Source organism: Gekko japonicus, unplaced genomic scaffold (genome assembly GCF_001447785.1).
Source record: "Gekko japonicus isolate JY-2015 unplaced genomic scaffold, Gekko_japonicus_V1.1 scaffold1427, whole genome shotgun sequence".
Lineage (NCBI taxonomy): Eukaryota > Metazoa > Chordata > Lepidosauria > Squamata > Gekkonidae > Gekko > Gekko japonicus.
The window spans coordinates 104,472-126,523 of NW_015168694.1; the positions used below are offsets into that span (position 1 = coordinate 104,472).

Consider the following 22,052-nt stretch of genomic DNA (forward strand, 5'->3'; position numbering starts at 1 on the left):
GAAAGATATCAGCCAGAGTGGTTATCACTACATCACGAGACAGTGAACCCCATAAATGAAATAATAGGTTGGATCCAACCAAATTTTTCAGTGGTGAAAAAGAAAGGGGCGGTCTCCTTTGATCACAAAAAGGCTATGATGGAGTAAGGAGAGAAATTAGGTGAGAGTGAAAAAGCTGGCTGGATCCAACCCTATGTGAAGAAGTACTTTTGTCTGTCCTGAATCTACTATACATCAGGTGTTCCCAAATTCTAGTACTAGGTGACTGAGAGCTATCTATTTTCTCTACAGCATACATAATGTTATAAACCTTTATCATGTTCCACCCTTAAGCTATTAAAAACAACAACAACAACAACAACCAAATAGCCTCATACTCTTTAAGTGTTTCTTCACAGAGAAAGTGCTTCAACACCTTGATCATTTTGGTTGACCCTTTCCAGCCCTGCAAATACCCTTTCTGGGATTGAGTGACAAGAGCTGTATACAGTATTCCAGATTGGACTATGTTATAGATCTATACCAGATTACTTTGATTTAACCTCTTTTCTAATAATCCCTGGCATAGAATTAGCACAGAACCAAATGGAAAAACAATAGCACTGGAGGATAGTGTGGCTTCTTTTTCTTCTTTTTTAAAAAGCAAAATGCAGCTTGTACAGTAAATTCCCAGGTGATTTTGCAGGTACTGCTTACTTATGCTAAGCAGTGACTTCATGTTGTAAAATGGGAGCTATGCGGTTGCTCTTTGAATGATTTCTCATGCACTTATTCCTGTTCTGCTGTCTTAACTAACACTGCCCATGCTGATAATGTCTGCAGACCTCTGGGAAGTGACTTGACTCCTCAGTGCAGAAACACAGCTAAGACAAAATAACATGGAATGAGGGAATCATAGTTAGCTTCAGTTACAAAATCCTGCTTTGAAGATTCCCTTTCCTTTTGAGGCCTAAGCCAATTGAACTCTGACATAGCTGAAAATATAGTACCTTGAATCTTGTTAAGCAATGGCAACAGTAATTGCATCCATGTTTTCTGTTGGTTACAGGATAAGAGAGATCCAGCATGTTCTGGGTCATAGGCTTATTCTGCCACATCTGCCAATGTTATTTATGGAGAGCAGTACATACAGCAAACTCAAGACTGATATGACTATGTTTTCTTGCAAAAAAAAAAAGTTGTGTTCTGTCTCTTTAACTCAAACACTTATATTATAAAACAGCTGAAATTCAGCTGGAAAAGGAGGTGAGAGATGGAACATTTCAGAAGAATTTATGTCAGAAACAAAAGAAAGCTTTCAAACTAAGAACTGGATATGAACATTGTTTAAGATAAAAAAGCAGACAAAACAGAACTAAAAGTTAACAGTGGGGCCAGTTTAAAAAAACATTATTTTCCCATGCAGAGGTTGCTGAATGATGCATGCAGCTTGTAGTATAGCCAAGGCAGGTCAAAAGAACTGGCACGGTCCTTACGTCAGACAGGAATGTCTCCATGCCACTGTGTGGAGCACTGCCCCACCGAAGCATTCTGGGAGTGAAAAGTAATGGCTGGACCAGTTCTGTAAAGTGATCCAGTATCGTCAAATGGATAGAGAGCTTTAGCTGGACATGAAGGTGTAGACTTTGCTTTAAACATCTGCTCAGCCATAAACTCATCAAGAAGTTTTGGGCAAATGATCCGGAAAATGGAATAACTTATTGGGTAAGACACTAGGTGCATTCAGACATTGCAAGAGTCAGACAGCTGTTTTTTGATGGTCATGGACACAACTGTGTTTTATGCCCGCGTGTGCCATCTGCTCCTTGCACGTGAAACACAACTGAAGGCTTCCATGGTGGCATAAATTTGCTGTGATGTGTGAATGACAGTTGCCTGAGCAAACTGGAGTTTGTACCTTTTACATGCACAGATCAATGCAGGGTTCACTCCATGCAATCAGGAACCCTGAATAAGCAGGGAGGGCTGTACACCCTTTAACTCTATGCATGTCCCAGTGAATGCATTTAAGCCTTGGGAGGAGACTGCTCCTGTGATGCTCTCCTCCCACCCATAAATCCATTCTACCTACTCAGAATGACTGAAGAAGGCTCGTATAGGACTTACCATCAACTAAGCAACAATTTGCTAATCTTTCCAGTAATCACCAATGGAATTTCATGGTGCATTCGTTAAGAATCCTACATCTGTAATTTGTGTACACATCAGAAAAAGAAAACCCCCATAAAATCAATCACTCACCGTCATAACTTCTGAACAGTCTTGCCGATAAAAGTGTGTGAATGTATGCATGCCACAGTACCTTGTGCCAAAAGAGCTCATAAAACGTCCCACTCAGCTACCCTCTGGCACAGAGAGCAGGTGAACAGCTGGGCTGCTACATCTGATCCCCATGCCCATCTTATCTGTATTATGGATGCATTTTGCTTCAAGCCTTCTTTCTTCTTGCCTTATGCTTTCTCTCCACCCCCCCCCAAACTTCCTCTGATTTTTTTTCCCCTGTGTGGGCAATGTGACTTCCCTCTCACCCATATCTTCATCTTCCACTGCCAGTAAATTTTTAGCTTTCAAAATGAAACTGTCAAACAGTTGGATGAGCAGTGTTGAAAGCTATGGCACCAGCAGTGTGAATTTTGCAACAACTTTCTTACTGCTGCATTTGGCTTGGCATCGCGTTTAACACTGCAGATGTCTTTGACAGTTTTCAGCTATGCTGAAATTCCTTACCGTGCTAGGAAGGATTTCAAGATGTCATAAGAGAATTCTACAGAACAGGAAAAAACACCATGGAATTAAGGAAACAAATGTCCATACCTTTTGAGTAGGTATTTGAATTATATCACCTGCCAGCACAATGTTTGTACATGATGACCCATAAAGGCAGGACATTTACCTATGAAAGCACACACACAAAGATTTTTTTGGCTTTATCCTTAAACTAGGAATAAGGCCTGTTGTGGAAAGAAATACTACGAGCTCCAGAAAGAAGCTCTAGGCGGGTGCCCTGGCCTTTGGCACTCAGCGTCAATTTATTGTGGTGACCTCAACAGGGTATAATGACACAGAGTCCACCATTTTCTCCAGGGGAACTGATCTCTGCCATCTGAAGAGCAGTTCTAATTCTGAGTGATCTCTAGAACTCACCTGGAGACTGGCAACAATGGCATTGTACCTGTCTGAGGTCCTACCCCTCCTCAAACCCCACCCTCTCCAGGCTCCACCCCTCAAATCTCCAGGAATTACCAAACCTGAGGGTGGAAACTCTATCTCTTTCCCAGCCAACCATTCGCCTGTCTTGATCTGCCCCTCTGACTTCAGCTTTCCATCTCCTCCCACCTCCCTGCAGCCTTCACACAGGAAAAGTACAGTCTTTCTCCACAGTGGAGACAAAAGCAGCTAACATCATTCTCCTCTCCTCCTTTTGATCTGCACAACAACCTTGTGAGATAGGTTAGGCTAATCTGGGTTGGAGATTTTGGGGGTGGAGCCTAGAGAGGATGGGATTTGGGGAGGGGAAGTACCTCAGCTGGGTATAATGCCATAGTGTCAACCCTTCAAAGCAGCCATTTCCTCCAGGGGAACTGCTCTCTGTAATTTCAGGAGCTCTCCAGGCCCTACATGGAGAATGGAAACCCTGTCTCTGAGCTACAAGCAGCCATCGTTATAACCTGTAGAATTATACAGAACATTTTCATCTGGTCCTCTAGTTTTGTCGCCACAAATATTCCTTAACAATCCTAGCTTTTAAAATAATCATATCCTATGTGGGTTTTCACTCCCAGTGAACAGGTTGCAATGATAAACTAGTATTTATTCGACACAAAGTATAATTTTCACATTAAACTCAAATTAGATGCATATTTAATTTTAAGTAACAGCTGACGGCTGGTGCAAAGATTTGGGGTGGAGGAAATGCTCCTAAAAAATCAATTTTGCATGCCACATTTCCCAGCCTTTGTGCAGTTTTTAATTATGAAGGATATTTGCATGAAAACAGGATCTTTATTAATAATTCATTTCCCACCTGAAATCTGTAATGTCACCATATCAGGAAGACATAAACGATCGTATAACACAAATGACATGATAAGCAGGATAAACAACTGATGCTGAAAATAACCAGCTCTGATTACTTAGAAAAGGAAAGAGAAATAAGAGAAATTGTAGCTTCCTGCATCTCAAGCTGATGTACAAGAACTACACAACTGAATAAGGACTTTTTTCAGTATCATCGCAAATCTTCATTAAATTTTCCTGATGTCCACAAAGTCATTTTAAATATACTAGCCAAAGCTGGGTGCTCTAAGGTAACAATCCTAAGCAGGTCAACTCAGAAGGAGTTTATGTGCCTGTGTCACACTTAGGCTGCAATTGTAAGAATACTTTCCTGGGAGTAAGCCTCAAATGGGGCTTACTCTTGGGAAAATGTTTTTAGGATCACAGCCTAAGTATGGCATAGGAGTAAGCACCTGCATGTTGTAGATGAATGCACTATGCATGTGGACCTAAGTAATTCTGTACAACATTGCAATGCCAGTGTGGACTTCCCTATGTCAACTGAAAGTACACTGTTTTTTTCTGCTGTTGAAAGCATCTGTGGATACTGGCCAGCACTGGAGCTCTGAAAGGGTGTCAGATCTCAGAAGCTAAGCAGGGTCAGCCCTGCTTAGTACTTGGATGGTAAGACCACCAAAGAAGCCTAGGGTTGCTATGCAGAGGTAGGCAATGGCAAACCACCCCTGTTTGTCTCTTGCCTTGAAAACCCCATGGAGTCGCCATACGTCAGCTACAACTTGCAGCACTTTCTACCACCTCCTTTGGATTTTAATATATTTAATTATGGAATCTGTCCCTTTAAGGACAATACAGCACAAATTCTGCAAATTAATTTACAGTGAAATGACCATCAAAATCCATGAAAACAAGACCATGTATTCTGCCATTTGATCCACAGTAATTTAACATTATCAGAGATCATTTCTCAGATTCTATGTTAAAAGTGCTACAGGGGAAAAAAATCTAGATAGGTTATCATACAGCCACTCAGCAACTCGACAATTTATGCTATGAACTTAGTATTTTATTTAACAGCTTTGAACCTCTGCTGTTAAATTTACTGCTACAAAGAGTCACTTGAAGTCACCTTTAAATCATTTCAGCGGAACTACTCCTAGTAGCAAGGATAATATTGTACTGTCTGATCTCCTGAAGAAATCTCTTATCCAGGCACTATATCTTGCAAAATTTCTTGATAGTCAGACAGCCTAAATCTAGGTGTGATTAATGAGTGGAGAGTGGACCTGGAGGACTGTGCTTCCGGCCTAACCATGATCTCTACGTGGTAATCAGACCTTATACAGTCTACATGTACATCGAACGTGCATAAAGATCTAAAAAATGGAAGGTACAAGATCCCACCTACAAGAGTGGTTAGATGTGCAAGTTCTGTACATCAGGGTTGACTGACACAAAGAGGTCGTGGGTGAGGCCGGCTCTTCCATCCAGCTCCTCTTGCTATTGTGAGGATAAAATGGAGGAGGAGAGCAACGTAAGCCACTTCAGGTCCTCATTTCAGAGGAAGGTGGAGTATAAATGAAGGAATATATAAATATTAATAAATAAACTCTATGGTTTAATTGTAGTTTTGTATGAATTCTAGAGTGTTGCAGCAATGACATGATGTCACTTTGGTTTGCACGGAAAGTGATGTTGCTACATTGGTATATATAAATATTAATAAATAAACTCTATGGTTTAATTGTAGTTTTGTATGAATTCTAGAGTGTTGCAGCAATGACATGATGTCACTTTGGTTTGCACGGAAAGTGATGTTGCTACATTGGTGCGATGCTGAATCCCTTCCCCCCCATTTTTCCCTCCATCCCTCACCAGAACAAAGGTTGGACAACAAGGTAACACCCCTGTGGGGAATGGCAACTTTATCTCTTTACTTAACACAGCAACATGCACGAGCAGGGCAGTGAATGTAAAAAGGAATATGCACTCAGTATCTGTCCAAAATTGCCACAATATGCAATGTTCCCACAAGTTTCTTAACAACGGTTTAGTCAAGTTTTCCTTTGTTTTCACTTCTTACCTTTAAAGAAAACAAAATTTCCATCACTGTTTTCATAAACTGCGTCAATACTTGGAGGCAGTCCTCTCCAGAAATATGTAATCTGCATTGGGTATCCATCCATCACCCGGTTATTTCTGACACGCCAAAACCACTGATCCTGGAAACAAACAAATGCACCTCTTGTTACACTTGGTGGCATCCAGACATACTTATAAGCCTTTCAGAGACACATTATTTAACATCTCTTTTGGACAACAATCTTGTACATTTCTGTTTTGCTATTTTTTATATTAGTGCTTGTTCTCCTAAAGACCTGAGATTTGCAAAAGGCTCAGTGCAGACATAACTCTTCTGAACTTGTAACAATTGTAGGGAGCTTGGAAATACTGCAAGTTTATGTACTACTTACCTCTTACGCACATTCCATTCCACTATCTCATAACATGGTACAGAAGGAGAGCATGTTCTTGATAGAAAGATAACACTAAGAGAAGCAGCCTCATGTTTCTCATAATTTATAGTTATGTTCTTATAGGTGGGATAGAGGCCAAGGTGAAAAATAGGAGGAATATAGTTACGTAAGAAATCACATGCTTTACAAGCAGAAGGTCTCATATTTAGTCCCCTGCATTTCTGGTTATAGATCTCAAATTGCAGATTTGGCAAAACCTACCTCTGTCAGAGGACCATTGTACCTTAGAATAATAGACAACTCTGAGCTGGATGGACAGTTGTCTGACTTGACAAAAGACAACTTTATATACTCTGTTATACTACGATATAGGGATGTCAGCCTTTAGGTGGGACCTGGGGATCCTCTGGAATTAGAGTTCATTTTGAGACTACAGAGATCAGTTCTCCTTGAGAAAATGGATGCTTTGGAGAGTGGACTCTATGACACTGTAGCCCACTGAGGTCCCTGACTTCCCTAAGCTCCACTCCCAAATCTCCAGGAGTTTCCCATTCTGGAGCTGGCAAACCTACCCCCCCCCATCCACGGCTGGTGGCCATGGGGGACCTGGCAGTCTTACCATATTATGGTATTACAGTGTCTTCTATTCTTTGGGGGGGGGGTCTAACTTGTGTCTAAAGATGTCAGAATGTAATGGCCAGTTTTCACACTAATATTTTTTAAACAAGTCATGAAAACCTCCACATAGTTTTATTAGCTTTTTTACCGTCTCTTAGAGCATCTTTCAGTTTCTCACACAGAAAAGTTTTGTGGCATTTTAGGTTACCGTTTTACACTTCAGCCACTCACAGCTGCAAGATATACAGCAGCACTTAATGAAGGACAGTAAAGCAATTCTTAGGATTAATTGTCCAACTTCCAGAATGAGAAAAGGGGGGGGGAGAGAAGGAAAAATTAAATTCAATCTTAGAGAAAAAGATACCTAGAAAGATCTAACTGAAGCAGATTTCTCAAAGTCAGCACAGATGTCAGCCTCCTAAAATTTTATTTAAGAGCAGAAGATGAGGCATGGGAGCCTTCAGAGAAGAAAGGTGAAGACTCGTTCAAAGTGGCATTAGGAAGCACGTTTTCACTCAGACAGTAATAAATGCTTGGAAGAGTTTTGCAGACTGGGCTGTTGAGGCATCATCCATCAAAGATGATGAGATGCTGTTCTGGGGGGAGATGACGCAAGTATAAGTTTCACAGGGCAAATGCCATTTTGTCATCCCCAAAGATTTTATCCCCCACCTTCCAAAAAAAGAACCATTTAAACCCCCCCACAAAAGCATCCAGTAACAAGTTGCTATTGAAACTGTGCTCTGTCAAGTCATTATAAAATCACTCTGCCACCCATGTTTGGGCTCTAACTTTAGGTAGTACAGTTTTAAAAATGAAAATCATTATATTGAAAAGAAATTGTAGGTTTTGAAGAGGTTGAGGAACTAGAGATCAAACTGCCAACATTCTCTGGGTTATGGAGAAAGCAAGGTAGTACCAGAAAAACATCTACTTGTGCTTCATTGACTACGCTAAAGCCTTTGATTGTGTGGATCACAACAAACTATGGCAAGTCCTTAAAGAGATGGGAGTACCAGACCACCTCACATGTCTCCTGAGAAACCTGTATAAGCGTCAAGAAGCAACAGTTACAACCGGATATGGAAAAACTGATTGGTTTAGGATAGGAAAAGGAGTACGACAAGGTTGTATATTGTCACCCTGCTTGTTTAATTTATATGCAGAGTGCATCATGTGAAGTGCCAGCCTGGATGAATCACAAACCGGAATTAAGACTGCTGGGAAAAACATCAACATCCTCAGATATGCAGACGATACCACTCTAATGACAGAAAGTGAAGAGGACCTAAAGAGCTTCTTGCTAAGGGTGAAAGAGAGTGCAAAAGTTGGCTTGAAACTCAACATCAAGAAAACTAAGATCATGGCATCCGGCCCCATCATTTCTTGGCAAACAGAAGGAAGAGTCTTGGAAGCAGTGACAGAATTCACGTTCCTGGGATCCAAGATCACTGCAGACGGTGACTGCAGGCATGAAATTAAAAGACACCTGCTCCTTGGGAGGAAAGCTATGGCAAACATAGACAGCATAATAAAAAGTAGAGACATCACCCTGGCAGCAAAAGTCTGTATGGCCAAAGCAATGGTATTCCCAGTAGTCATGTATGGCTGCGAGAGTTGGACCATAAGGAAGGCTGAGTGCCAAAGAATAGATCATTTTGAATTATGGTGCTGGAGAAGACTCTTGAGAGTCTCTGGGACTGCAAGGAGATCAAATCAGTCAATCTTAAAAGCAGGGCTATTTTTGGGCAGGAACAAAGTTCCAGCTGGCTCCCGAGTTGGCCGCGCCCAGCAGGAACTCATTAGCATAATAGGCCACACCCAACAGCAGAAACTCATTAGGACTGGCTACATTAGGGGTGTGTGGCCTAACATGCAAATGGTTCCTGCTACAAAAAAAGGCCGTGGGTTTTGACAACAAACAAGGTAAACAGAATAAGAAGCAAAAGTTGGGTGTGGCTGGATGACCACACTTCTGGTAACATGGGGGTGTGGCCTAATATGCTAATGAGCTACTGTCAGGGGTGTGGCCTAATATGCTAATATGTTGGGTGTGGCCTATTATGCTAATGAGTTCCTGCTGGGCTTTTTCTACAAAAAAAGCCCTGCTTAAAAGAAATCAACCCCGACTGTTCCCTGGAAGGCCAGATACTGAAGCTGAAGCACAAATACTTTGGCCACCAAATGAGAAGGGAGCACTCACTGGAGAAGACCCTGATGCTGGGAAAGGCTGAAGGTAAAAGAAGAAGGAGACAGCAAAGGATGTTCATAAGATGTATTAAATGTCATTGTCATTTTTATCAGTATTTGTTTGATGTATTTCCTTGTAACTGTGATCCCTATTTGGTTCACTTATTTCCTCCAGGGAAACTGATCTCTGTAATCTGGAGATCCACTGTAATTTGGGTGCAACTCCAAGCCTTACCTTGAGGTTGGTAAACCTATGTAGGAATAAAGTATAATGCTGGAGCCAGGAAAGTCGTGGCACAGAGCATTTTAAAAATGATTATCTCCTGGCAGTGACACCAGCAATGAAATAGCACTTCTTACCTGCCACTGTATCAGCGCACTATTGTCAAGTAGAGGTAGTATGGACAGTGAATGGTTTGAGGCAACCTGAGCTGTCTCTGTCTAGATTGACTGAGATACCTAATGTTAACTGTGATGACACTGCAACACACTTAGCAGAACATCACTCGCACTCAGTTTGATTTGCAGGCTGCCATTTCAAATACACAGTCAGAGCTAGAAGCATTGGTTTCATCTTGTTTTGTCCACTCTACCCCATCATATTTATCAACTGGCAGTAACACCTGCCTAGCATCCAGAGTGGGGTGGCAGTAAAACATTCTGCACAAAGCTGCTCTTGTTGACTTTGAAGGAGGGAGTATAGCTCAATGGTAAGGCATGTGCAGATGATCCCTTGTATTTCCAGTCGTGAAACAAATGTTGGATAGTAAGACCACCCCCAGTCAGAGTAGGCAATAGTCTGCAGCAGCCTGACTCAGCATAAAGAACACACACACACACACACACACACACGAAGGAGGAGGAGATTGGATTTATACCCCACCCCTACTCGAAGGAGTCTCAGAGCAGTTTACGATCACCTTTCCCTTCCCCTCCCCACAACAGACACCCTGTGAGGTAGGTGGGGCTGAGTGAGTTCCCTCAAGAACTGCCCTTGATAGAACAGTTCTGAAAGAACTTTTAACTGACCCAAGGTCACGCCAGCAGTTGCATGTAGAGAAGTGGGGAATCAAACCTGGTTCTCCCAAATTAGAGTCCGCTCCTAACCATTATATAGCTGGAAGGGACCTCCAGGGTCATCTAGTCCAACCCCCTGCACAATGCAGGAAATGCACGAATATCTCCCCCTACTCCCAGTGACCCCTGCTCTATGCTCAGACTCTATGATACATCTATGTATATGTGTGTGTGTATGTGTATATATTTCATTCATTCGTTCATTTCAAAACACCTGTGCTTCCAGACCAACTGCCCTGTGTAGATGAGGTGTTTACTTGCAGATTCCTTTACCAGAGCCTCAGATACTGGTCTAGCTTCTTCAATGGGATCCAAATAAACTTATACAAAACCATATCCAAGAGAAAAACTAGAAGTTGACCTGTCAAGAATGAAGCTAGCAAAAACATTTCCCTGTTCAAAACTCTAAAGTTATTGAAGGTTCCAGCAGACATGCTGACGGCACTAGTATTTTGTAAAATCTATCAAACTACACGTTACCTGTCGCAAAACTATCTAATCCATCTTCCTGACAACCACCCTTTCTGAATATAACCCTCAGCACAGGAGAAAATCACAGAGCCAGTGTGTTCTGCTAAACACAAAGAACCAGAATCCAATTTTATCGTGCCAGGTATTTCTTTCTTAATCACCAGGGACAAAAGATCCGTTGAAACACTCTGGCAGCATGACACTGAAAGCCTCTAATTTTCTGTTCAAGGTACTACATATGCATCAATGTCTGGGTGTGAACTAAGGACCTGCAGAATAGACTTCACGCTAATATTAGGCTTGGTGGGCCAGGTCGCTCTTACATTTTCGAGAATAAAAACAGAGGGCAATTTAGCACAGCAGTTCTGTCTTGATGTGTACATAAAGCTTTTATTTTATTGTGACAATATGTACTTTGAAGAATAGCAAAAGAAGTAGTTATGCTTAATGTGAGTCTCCTGACCTTAAACAGCAATGGCTGTGCCAAAATAGAAAACCATATAATGTGTCAAAACATCTTTATTTTCCCCCCTGACGCCCCCATCTGTAAACTAAGAGCAAGCCTATACATTATGCTGGCAATGTGGAGACCATCTGAAATAACTCCTATGCAATGGCCTTCTCAAGTAGTGGGCATATATTTCAATCCACCTAGTGGTGCCTGTATTTGTGGCCCAAGTAGCTGAAAGTCTGTATGCACAAACTGGTGCTGTGTAAGAAGGACTAATGTTCCCTCTAAGCTGTAGAGTACTGTGAGCAGAAATTCTAATTCATGAGTCAAAGAGCTACTAGCATTAAAGTGGTGAGCAATATTCCCTCTACATTTGACTATCGCAATAAGCATAGATCCCCAAATAGTCCTATTTCCTAGCTACCCTGCTCCCTTCTAACTCCAGCCTGTCAAACTAAAACTCAAAAATGGATAGCATCTTAACCAAACCCCTCAGCCTGTGCCAACCAAAAAGTAAGGGGGGGGGGGTCAGGGCTGGCCCAATTGCACAAGAAGCCCAGAGGTGAGGGCTAATACTTTTAAGGGCCAGGTGAAGCAGATTTTTGTGTCTCTGTGTAACATCCTGCCAATGACTACCAGTATCTCCTTTTCAGCAACACAATGCCTGTTCACAACAAAAAGGAATTTCCTGTAATCCTCAAGAGTGAACCACAAGCCACATTATGTGTCTGTGCAAAGTCACATGGAAATCTGACTTTCCACAATGCCCCCTGTGTGTTTTTGTGTGTACGTGTACATGACACACAGTACAATAAAAGTTAATTTCTGCAACGCAGTAACCACCAGGTGGGGTGGGGGATCACCCTCTTTCTGTAATGTACCACTTCCAACCAGAGCAAAACTTTATTTCCCATCATCCGCTCCTGCCCCAGATTAAAGCAAGAATGTACTTCCTGCAATGCAGTGGCCAAATCCTTCCAGCCACTCTTTGGAGAGTTAAATGGGAATCGTTGCAGCTGCCCCCTTCCCAGCATGGCAGCAGGAAAGGGGGAAACTTGGCTGTTTTGCAGACGAGATGCTTCACCTCCCTGCATGCTAAGGCAATCCGCAACCTGCTGCAATTCTGCATTTTAAAAAAGAAACCCATGCAAGGGTGGGAAGTTGTTTGTGATGAACCTGGTCAGGACAGTGGGCCAAAGTGGCTTGTTTTTGCCTGGGCAGCTTTGCAAAGCCCAACCTGACTTTTTTAATTCTTTGCATCGGAGGAAAGGGAAGAGCAGGGGCAGTGCATCTGTGGGTGGATAGGGGGGGGGTCATTGCCGAGGCTTCTGCCCTAAGAGTGGGAAAAGCTCCCAGCAATGAGTGAGAAAGGGGTCCAGCCGCCCCCAGGCAAGCCAAGGGAAGCTGGGAAGGAGGAAGGGCAGCCAGCTCCAGAGGAAGCCCGCCTCATACAACTGTGGCCAGACCACCAGTGCCATGTCCCAATCCAGCAGCCACACTGTGAGGGGGGGGGGGTTGTCACCTGCCTTGTGCTGACCCCAAAATTAGAGCACTAAGGGATGAGAAAGCATGCAGCAGCACACACTAGCACAGTTTAGAGGGAGCATTCGACTCCTGACCCTATCCAGTTCATGAACACAGACCTAGTCAGAACATGGATGTTGGCACCAGAAGGGCCTCTTAGAGGTTGAGAGATGGCCTAGGCCACTTACATAATTTGAGGTATATTAAAAAAAACCAGAAATGCCAAAACAAGAGTTACAAAGACTGCCACCGCCAGAGGTGGATATTAATTCATAGTGTATACTACAGGTGGTGTGCCCCAGTAATAGGACACAAGCTCACAATTATATGATGAATGTTCTCTTTTTCCAGTGGTGTCACTGTATCTCTGTGACTATATGTATAACCTCATTTGGAGATAACATCAAAAGTCTAATAAATTTGAGGCCCTCCGTGATTGAGAGGGCCGGGCCAAATGACCCTCTTGTCCCCCCTGCTCCTTCATGAGGCTCTGAACACCAGTCATTTGTTAGAAAGTGAGAAAGGCAGCAGAGAGAAAAGAGTCAATTGGAGAGGGCATTTAGGTAAGATTTCCGGCTAGACACAGTTTCAGATCATCCTTCACACTGAAGGCATAACATGTAGTACATGACTAAGTTGCCAGCTAGGGCCCCGGGGAGGAGAGTAATGGATGGATGCATACATGGAAGGCATGCACTGCCTTCCGGTTGAAGTAATAGCTGGCATACTGCAATGCAGACGTGTGCTCAAGTGCCAGCTGGAAAGGAAGGGACGAAGGTGCCACAGCTGTACTTGTGGGAGGGAGTGGATTATGCCCCAAAATGGAAATTTTTACCACTGTGACTTTGCTTCTACTTTTGTGATGCTATGTTTGCAATGATCAATGCACAGATTCTATGGTTTGGTGGTATACTTTTGACAACATTAAATGACCAAGGACAGATTTTGTAATTAGTATTCCAGTTAACTGGTTAACACGTTATTGGATAAAAATCATGGAAGTTGGAAACTTCACAAAAAATTATGATTGTTGTTCAGACTAATCTTGTTTGAAATGCCTGTTTTTATCAAGACAAGCCTGATTTGTAGAGTTGCTAACTCTGAGTTGTGAAATTTCTGGAGATTTCGGAGTGGAACCTTGGGGGGGGGGACGACAGGGTTTGGGGAGGGGAGGGCAATCATGAGCATGTAATGCCACCTGTCGTAGAGTCCAAAGCAGTCATTTTTTAAAAAGGGGAACTGATGTCTGGAGAGGAGTTGTAATTCTGGAAGATCTCCAGGCCCCACCAGATGGATGGAAAGCTGACTGATTTGATCACTTCAAATATTTACTTGCAAGCAGTATTGCAAGCAGTTTTGTATCTGCACAGTTGCAGCATTCAGCATGGTGGCTGGGTAACTGTAGGTCACACATACTTGATTACTATGCACTGGATCATTATGTGATGTCGCTTTTAAAAACAGCTAAGCTGTGTGTGCAGCTTTTGTGCATGTGGAGTTGGCATCATTCCTCCTTATCCATTTTCCTTGCTCCTCTCCTTTCTTTCCCCCTATACAGCACTTCTATGGGTAAGAAACTTAGTCAATTTCACCTCAACTTCCTAGGCTTGGAGCTGCACTACTCCAAAACTGACACACTAATAGTCCTCATTCCTCCTATTGAAGATGAAATTAAACAAAGAAAGCCTTGGTTAATTTAATCTTCAAAATACTGGATGAGCTCTGTTAGTTAATTAGTTTGGAAGAATTCAGTTCTGAGCGAAAGATTTCTTGGCCACAGAAACTAAACAAAAGAAGAAAGGTTGCTGGCCACAGAGAAATCATGAACCTGTTCTGAGATATTTTTTTCCCCCTTTGGGAAGAAAATGGTTTTGGGAATAGTCTTGACAAAGCATCATGGAGCATGCATGTTCCAATTATGCCCGAACTTCAGTTTCCCTACCTTTTCTATTAATTAATACTGGGTCAGGCAGCCATAAGGGATAGCAGGCAACATTTCACATCTATAAATGACTCACTGTGATAAGCACGTTTTATGGACTTAAAGAATGCGGTCAACAGCACACAGGAAAGGAAGGTGAGAGCAGTGGACTGGGGACGGGAGCTATAAGAAAGTGATAGGGAATCAGTACAAGAACACACATGTGCAAAAGGGATTTCTTCACACAACTGAGAACACATGTCAAATGTTTGACTATGTCCATTGCAACTTGTGGAGTCTGTGGACTGTTTTTGAATCAAATCAACTGAGTGATCAAACATCTCTGGTGAAACTTCAGACAGAGAAAGTATTATTTGAATAACATTTCATGGTCTGAGTCTATTGCAGTCTATGCTCAAAAATTGAACAAACTGAAAGAAAACTTGGAAACCTGAATTATGAAGGCTTGATCTCCATTGTGTTCCAGGCTTTTAATGTCATTTATTTCATTTGGAACAATCTGTACAACAGCACGTGTATAAATATTCTATGTAACTGCCCAATAATTGATGCAAAAGTGTAGTGCTATTTGTAAACACTGAAAGGCCTCCTGACAATTTCTGGTTTCACTTCAGTGTCATGGCTAGATTCCAATGTAGGGGGATTCCATTCTGTCTATTAACTTCCGCAGACCACTGCAAATCAATAGAATGTCCATTATTCCCTGCTTGGAACAAAGGCTTTCTGCACCACTGGTTTGCTGCTAATTGAATGCTCATTTAATACACATATATTTGCTCACATAATATGGCATCCAAGGCAATTTATTCCTTCCAAAACTGCTTGTGTGCACTGGGTAGCACATTTTGGATTTTCTTCTAGATAATGCAACCTAAGCTCTTGCAACACAGATCCTTCAAACGAAGCTGTCGTGTATTCTGAGGGGTCACAGTTCTCATAGGTGGTCACAACATGGACAAAAGCTTAAAGAAGACACTATCCATTGGAAGCTCTATGTAGTATTTAACAAACATTGGTTTCAAATATGCTTGCCAAGTCCCCCCGGGGGGCGGGGAAACCCCCGCCCCAGAGGCCCATTACCCGCCGGCGGCTGATCGGGCCCCTGGGGGAACCCCACCCCCAAAGCACATAACGTGCCTGGCGTCAGCACATCACCCGGAAGTGACGCAGCCGCTGTCATCCAAGGGAAAAACCCCGCTCCCGGACGGCGGTTGGAGTCCCCCGCTGTGCATACAGGGGGGAATTGGCAACCCTAGTTTCAAAAGCATTATATTTTATACTTTTAATGTACAGGCTAAAACTAATGTATATGTTTCTTGTTTTCCTTCACTACTTCTTACAATGTGTGTAAGTGTTGCCAGAAGCATATACATTGATTAGTTCATCCTCTGAAGAGGGGTTTATTCCCTTTAATGCAGAGTGGGCTTTGAAAGAAGGCATACAGTTTAAAGATGCTCTGGGGAAAAAAGATGTACTGTTGTATGCAAGGCATTTTAAGATTTAAAATGAGCATTGCTACTACATTTCAGTTAAAGTGAGATTTTGAAATAAATCAGGGGGTTCTAGGAAAACTGCAGGGAATTTCAAGGGAAACAAAAAAAAAACAATTCAATTAGATCCGATCTGATTTATTACAGCAGGAGTCAGTCAAACAGTACAATTCTGATATAAGAAGGATTAAAATAGTAATAACAGAAATAGTATAAAAACATTAACAAGAGAAAATAAAATTAGTAAAATAATGTTAATAAGAGAATCATACATTTTTTTCAGTTAAAATAAGTTTATGTTTCCTAATAGCTAAGCAACAAAATTTTGCTACAGCGTAAGTCACTGAGTTCTGAACATCATCTAAGAGGAATTTACAAAGGACTTTTGGCCTAAAGTCAAGATAAGACTGCAGAGAGCTAAATCTAGACAGAAGATGGTCTCGTTCCTCCTGATAGAATCTGCAGAACAGGAGGACATGAGTAATTGATTCCACCATATTAGCCATGCATGGGCATATATGTTCATGCACTGGAACTCGAGTGATGTTACCTTGCAGTACAGAGGAAGGGAGTGCCTCAAAACAGGCTCTGGAAAAGGCCCATCTATAGGATTCATAGGTAATCTCTCCTTAGATATAATTGAGTAAGGGAGCGGAGAAAAAATGCACACCATCAGCCATTGGCTCACCAGCTGCCGTTCAAGGCTGCTGGCGTGCCATTGGCTGGGAGGCGGGAGGCGAATGCTGCGAGTGAACGTCGCTGCCAGGGGCCGGGGAAGGGAGGCTGAGAGGCCAAGTGACAGGGCTGGGCGGGAGCCGGCGCCAGGAGGATGCGGCAGCCCCGGAGAAGTGGAATGTCAGCGAGGGGGACGGCAGAGCCCAAGGATGGCGGGTGAGGAGCTCATTCGCTCCACCACCTTCTTTGGCAGGGGGGTCCTACGCCGGGGCCGCCTGGCCTCAGGGACAGGGGAGGTGGCCGCTGCGCCTGGGGACTGGTAGGCGGCAGCCCCCCTCCCGCCGCGCCGACCACCGCCTCCATGCACCGTGCGACGATTATCCAGCGCAGACTGAGGCACTCGCCCCGACCGCGAATGTCTTCGCTCTCCTACCTTTCCGCCAGTGGGGTGAGATTGTGGCCCCGCCAAGCACGAGGCCTTTTTCTGGAGCCCGCACTGGCCTTCCATCGCACAGGGCGGTCTTTGCCAGCCAGGCTGCAAGCCCTGCATTGGCGGGGACTCCGCTGGCCCTGGCCATGCTCAGGGGTGGGGGAGACTGCCGCACACCGCGCCCCGGCCCTGCTTCGCTGGGCGGGCCCGGGCCCAGCCCCCTTCCCCCAAGCCAACAGCTCTCCCTAGGGCCCATTGCCTCCTCCTGCAACGGGCATTTCCCCTAGTGTTATATAAATAAGGAGCAGCAGTCAAATTAGGCCAAGATCTTATATTTCTAAAGTTATTGGGTAGCAAAGCTTCTTCGTTTTGTAATTCAATATCACAAAGCCTCTGATGAGCATACCTGGCAGATTTGAATGTTTAAATACCTTAGGGGGAGGGAGGTGACAACCCATCACTTCTATTTTGCCTCATGTTTAGAAGGTGAAATTTAGAAGGTGAAATTCATCAGTTCTAGAAGAGCGATAACTCTAGGGTTTGTCCTTCTGCTCAGTAAGACACAGGAAGGGGGAAACTAACTTGACCCAATACCCGGAATCAAGAACTACAGGGGTAACTACTTGCTACTTGCTGAAGACACTCCAGCTCTGATTAGATGGTCTCATAGGTATTTTCTGGACCAGAATTGGAAGCTGTTCTAATTCTAGAGCTGTGCATTTGGCACCAGACACATGACTCTCATCTTAAGAGGCCTCATAAACATCCTTGTCTTGTGTCTATTAACCTTGCTGCTGAACTTTCCTTTTTTGGTCCAGTACCAACTTCTTGTTTGTGTTTTCATTGTAACATGTAACACTGTAACATGTGTCTATCTGTACCTCAAATTGTTTCCCCTCTGAAGAAAGCCCCCAAGGGCCAGAAACGTGTCAGGTCACTTGTACTGGCCTGTGTATTCGGTTCACTTGTACTGTGTAATGAGACTTCCATTTGGCCATTATATGTTCCTAATAAATACACGTATTTTTGTATATAACAATTATACACTAGGTTTTTAATATTGGCCCTTTATCAGGCTTCTTTTTATTCTTCTGTTCTTCTTCCTGCCGCTGCTGTCCTTTCTCCTCTGTCCTCCTGCTCTCTCTCTGCTCTGTTTTCAAGTACAAAGGGGTCTAGTCTGCCCTGCAACAGGACTGTGGGCTTCCTAACAGAAGTATCTAAACAGCAACAATTAAATAAATTACAGCTATTAAAATGAAATATAATGTTTCACTGTAAAGCTTTGCATACACTAAAGGCACTATATGAATATAGTACCAAAGCTACAATGCCTAAGAAGACTGACCTTGTTTATTGCATGTGAGAATGAATTATGCTCATAAGCAATTAGTATAATAGCAAAAGAACTGTTGCTAATATAAACTTTTTTCACTTTCCCATGAGACTTTTTTTATATAGCCAAGTCTTCACCTTCTACTCCCACATGATGTGCATAAGTCTCAATAAGTTTTGATTAGCTAATCATTTAAGCAATTTATAGCCTAACTCTCAGGCCTGCCAAAACAACCTAGAAAAATACTCTGCTCAAGTTGTATCTCATAAGAACAGGATTTCAGAGCAGAATTGGCAGTGCCGTGAAAGGGCAGATTCTACAGTAAACAAAAAGAATCTTTCTGCTAAGGAACTTTTAAACCAAAGTACTCATAATATGTAGAATACTGAAGAATTTGTGAATTTAATAACGCCTTTAGTTTGGTCCTAGACCAAAACACTTAAAGTTGACTGAAATATGACAGAAGTAGATTCTTGGTTCAAAGAAATGAAAGGCCCAACTAATAAAACAACTAATAAAAGCAGTAAGTGAATGGACTTTCACTTATACTTGAAAGGCAGTCTATTTTAAAGAGGAACAAATTTAGAGTCCAGTGGCAACTTTAAGACCAACAAAGTTTTATTCAAGGTATGAGCTTTCATGTGCAGGCACACTTCTTCAGATACACTGAAATGGAAGTTAACACTTCACATATATATAGGCAGATGCCTCTCCATAGGTGAACAGCAAAGTAGCATATATGAACTGTTAACTTTCATTTCAATGTATCTGAGGAAGTGTGCATGCACATGAAAGCTCATACCTTGAATAAAACTTTGTTGGTCTTAAAGGTGCCACTAGATTCAAAATTTGTTCTACTGCTTCTGACCAACACGGATGTCCACCTAGATCTGTTTTAAAGAGGGTCCACCTGAATTGTGTCTTCTTCATATATCTGTGCTACTACTAGGGTTGTCAACTTCCAGGCGGTGGCTGGAGATCTCCCACTATTACAACTGATCTTAGGGTTGCCAAATGTTACCTACCTTGCCGGCGGGGGACTCCTGCGCACATGCATGTCACAGGGAAGTGACGTCATGACGCTGAGCATTCTGGGGGCAGGGCCACGACCATACAAGGGAAAACCATAGGGCTACCCTACATCAATTTTAGGTCTTCCCTAGAAGTGACATTGACACTACCTACAGTGGGTTTTTTTCAAAAAAAAAATTCTGCTGACACCAGTGGCAGACAAACAAGACCACTAGCAGGAGGTCTCCTGCCATAGTGGGAGGCCTGGCAGCGCTAATCTAGAATAATGAGATATTGGTGTTGAGCTTTGCATAAACTGCCTGTAGTGATAGCTGAAACAAAGAGGGGAGTACATTTACATGATAGACACCACTGTCAATCCTCTATGAAATATTGTGTCCAATTGTTAGGCTCTACCTCTTATTCTTGCATGCCCCCTTTCTACCACCTTGCTCCCGGTACTGTTTCGCCCAGGACAATAGCAACTACCCTTGAAACTCTGCAATAGTTAGCATTCTTCCGCACCAGTGACCTAATCCCAGAATAATTTCAGGGCAGCCCCCAAAATATAGTGATGCAATTAATCCAAGGCAGTATTTACTGTCTCTCACACTAAACTGGGCCTATTAAGCACAGAAAAAAGTAGTGTGTATCCTCAACTGGGACATTACTCCTTTACCTCTTTGGTGAGGTTCCTATATTTTACACTTACTTGCCGACAAGCTCTTTCTTCCTCAGCGTTTTCTCACTTCATCTCTGACCTATGTGAGCCTTCCAAACCAATTTGTAGTAGTTACATCCAGATGACTGGCAGGCCATCTTCTTCCTTGTCAGGCTTTTGAACAAGGAGTAATTCGGCTTAGAAATGGCTCAGGGAGTAGAAGCATTTCTTCCAGCACCATCCAGTCTTAGTGTTTTACAAATGGAGGGCTTTGTCTTAAAAGAAAAGTAACATCCTCTGCCCAGATCTGTCAAAACTTTCCACCATTCCATTCCACTGTAAACCCTTTTTTCCCTTCAAAAAAAGGCAGAGAGTTACAGAGATTGATGCTGATACAATTTGAGGTCCCCCTCATATTAGTTGGTACTGACACCTGGAGCAGCCCAGAGCAGAATCAAACAGAACCAGTGCAATGAGTATCTGCTGATCCACCATGCAAAAGGCTTTAGACAGTTGCTAAAATGGAACGGACACAAAATCAAACCAAGCTTCACTCACCAGCCTCTAAAGAACCCTTTGAGTCGTATTTAATTTCATGAACATCCAGACCACAAATTCAGCACTGAGCTGGGCCATGGATGGAGCTCTAATGTGTACTGTTAGTTATAATTCACATTGCACACCTTGCATTATACCTGTTAGCAGGATACCAACAGCAGTGTAAATGGTTATACTACACACCAAGTTCTGGTGGGGGTAGAACTATCATATAAAAATAACTTCAGTTGGGAAAGCCATGCTCAAGGGCACTCCTTCTTCTTCTTCTTCTTTTAAATTGCTTATTTGGCTTAGCTTGATTGAAATGGAAATAAAACCTAAATGACTTTCCCAAGGCCAGAAAGAATTCAGCAGAGCCAGTTTGGTGTAGTGGTTAGGAGCACGGACTCTAATCTAAGAGAACCGGGGTTGATTCCCCACTCTTCCACATGCAGCTGCTGGTGTGACCTTGGGTCAGTCATAAGTTTTTTCAGAGCTGTCCTCTCAAGAGCAGTTCTCAGGAGAGCTCTCTCAGCCCCACCTAACTCACAGGGTGTCTGTTGTGGGGAGGGGAAGGGAAAGGGATTGTAAACCACTCTGAGACTCCTTTGGGTAGTGAAGGATAGGGTATAAATCCAATCTCTTCTCTTATTCTTCTTCTCTTCTTAATGTGCATTACACAGAACACTACTTCAGTTGCAGTGCATACTGTCCCAGCAATTAACCCCACAATTTGCATAATGTAAATGTGCCATGTTAGCTTAAGACAAATAGCCATGTAGCTGCATGATTTCCAAACCAACAGACGAAATGTGAACAAGTTGTACAGAGTCAGACCATTGGAAAATCCTCCCCAGTACTGCCTACTCTGACAGACTCATAGAACCTCCCAAGTCAGAGGTCTTCCCCAGCCCTTCTTTCAGATATTATTTCAACTGAAGATGTCCAAGACCATCTGCATGCAAAGTATGTGCTCTACTATTCATCTACAGTACTTCCTCAGTAAGTACAAAAGAGTTAGAAGAACCTGAATATTTAATTCCCCCAAAACTCTTGCCTGCACTGTATGTAGTTGTTTATGGTTTTCAGAGAAAAAAAAGTGTGTTATTTTATTTCATTTCATTATTTCATTATAACACTCCAGATCTGAA

The 22,052-nt window shown here is 42.8% G+C and overlaps 1 protein-coding gene across 1 annotated transcript in view; it reads right to left on the minus strand.

The window, feature by feature from the left end:
- MMP16 (matrix metallopeptidase 16) overlaps positions 1 to 22,052 on the minus strand; it is a 274,400-nt gene that overhangs the window by 33,149 nt on the left and 219,199 nt on the right. Inside the window, exon 7 of the mRNA XM_015415474.1 lies at positions 6,098 to 6,236. Coding sequence (XP_015270960.1) covers positions 6,098 to 6,236 — 139 coding nt within the window. The remainder of the gene's footprint in view (positions 1 to 6,097; positions 6,237 to 22,052) is intronic.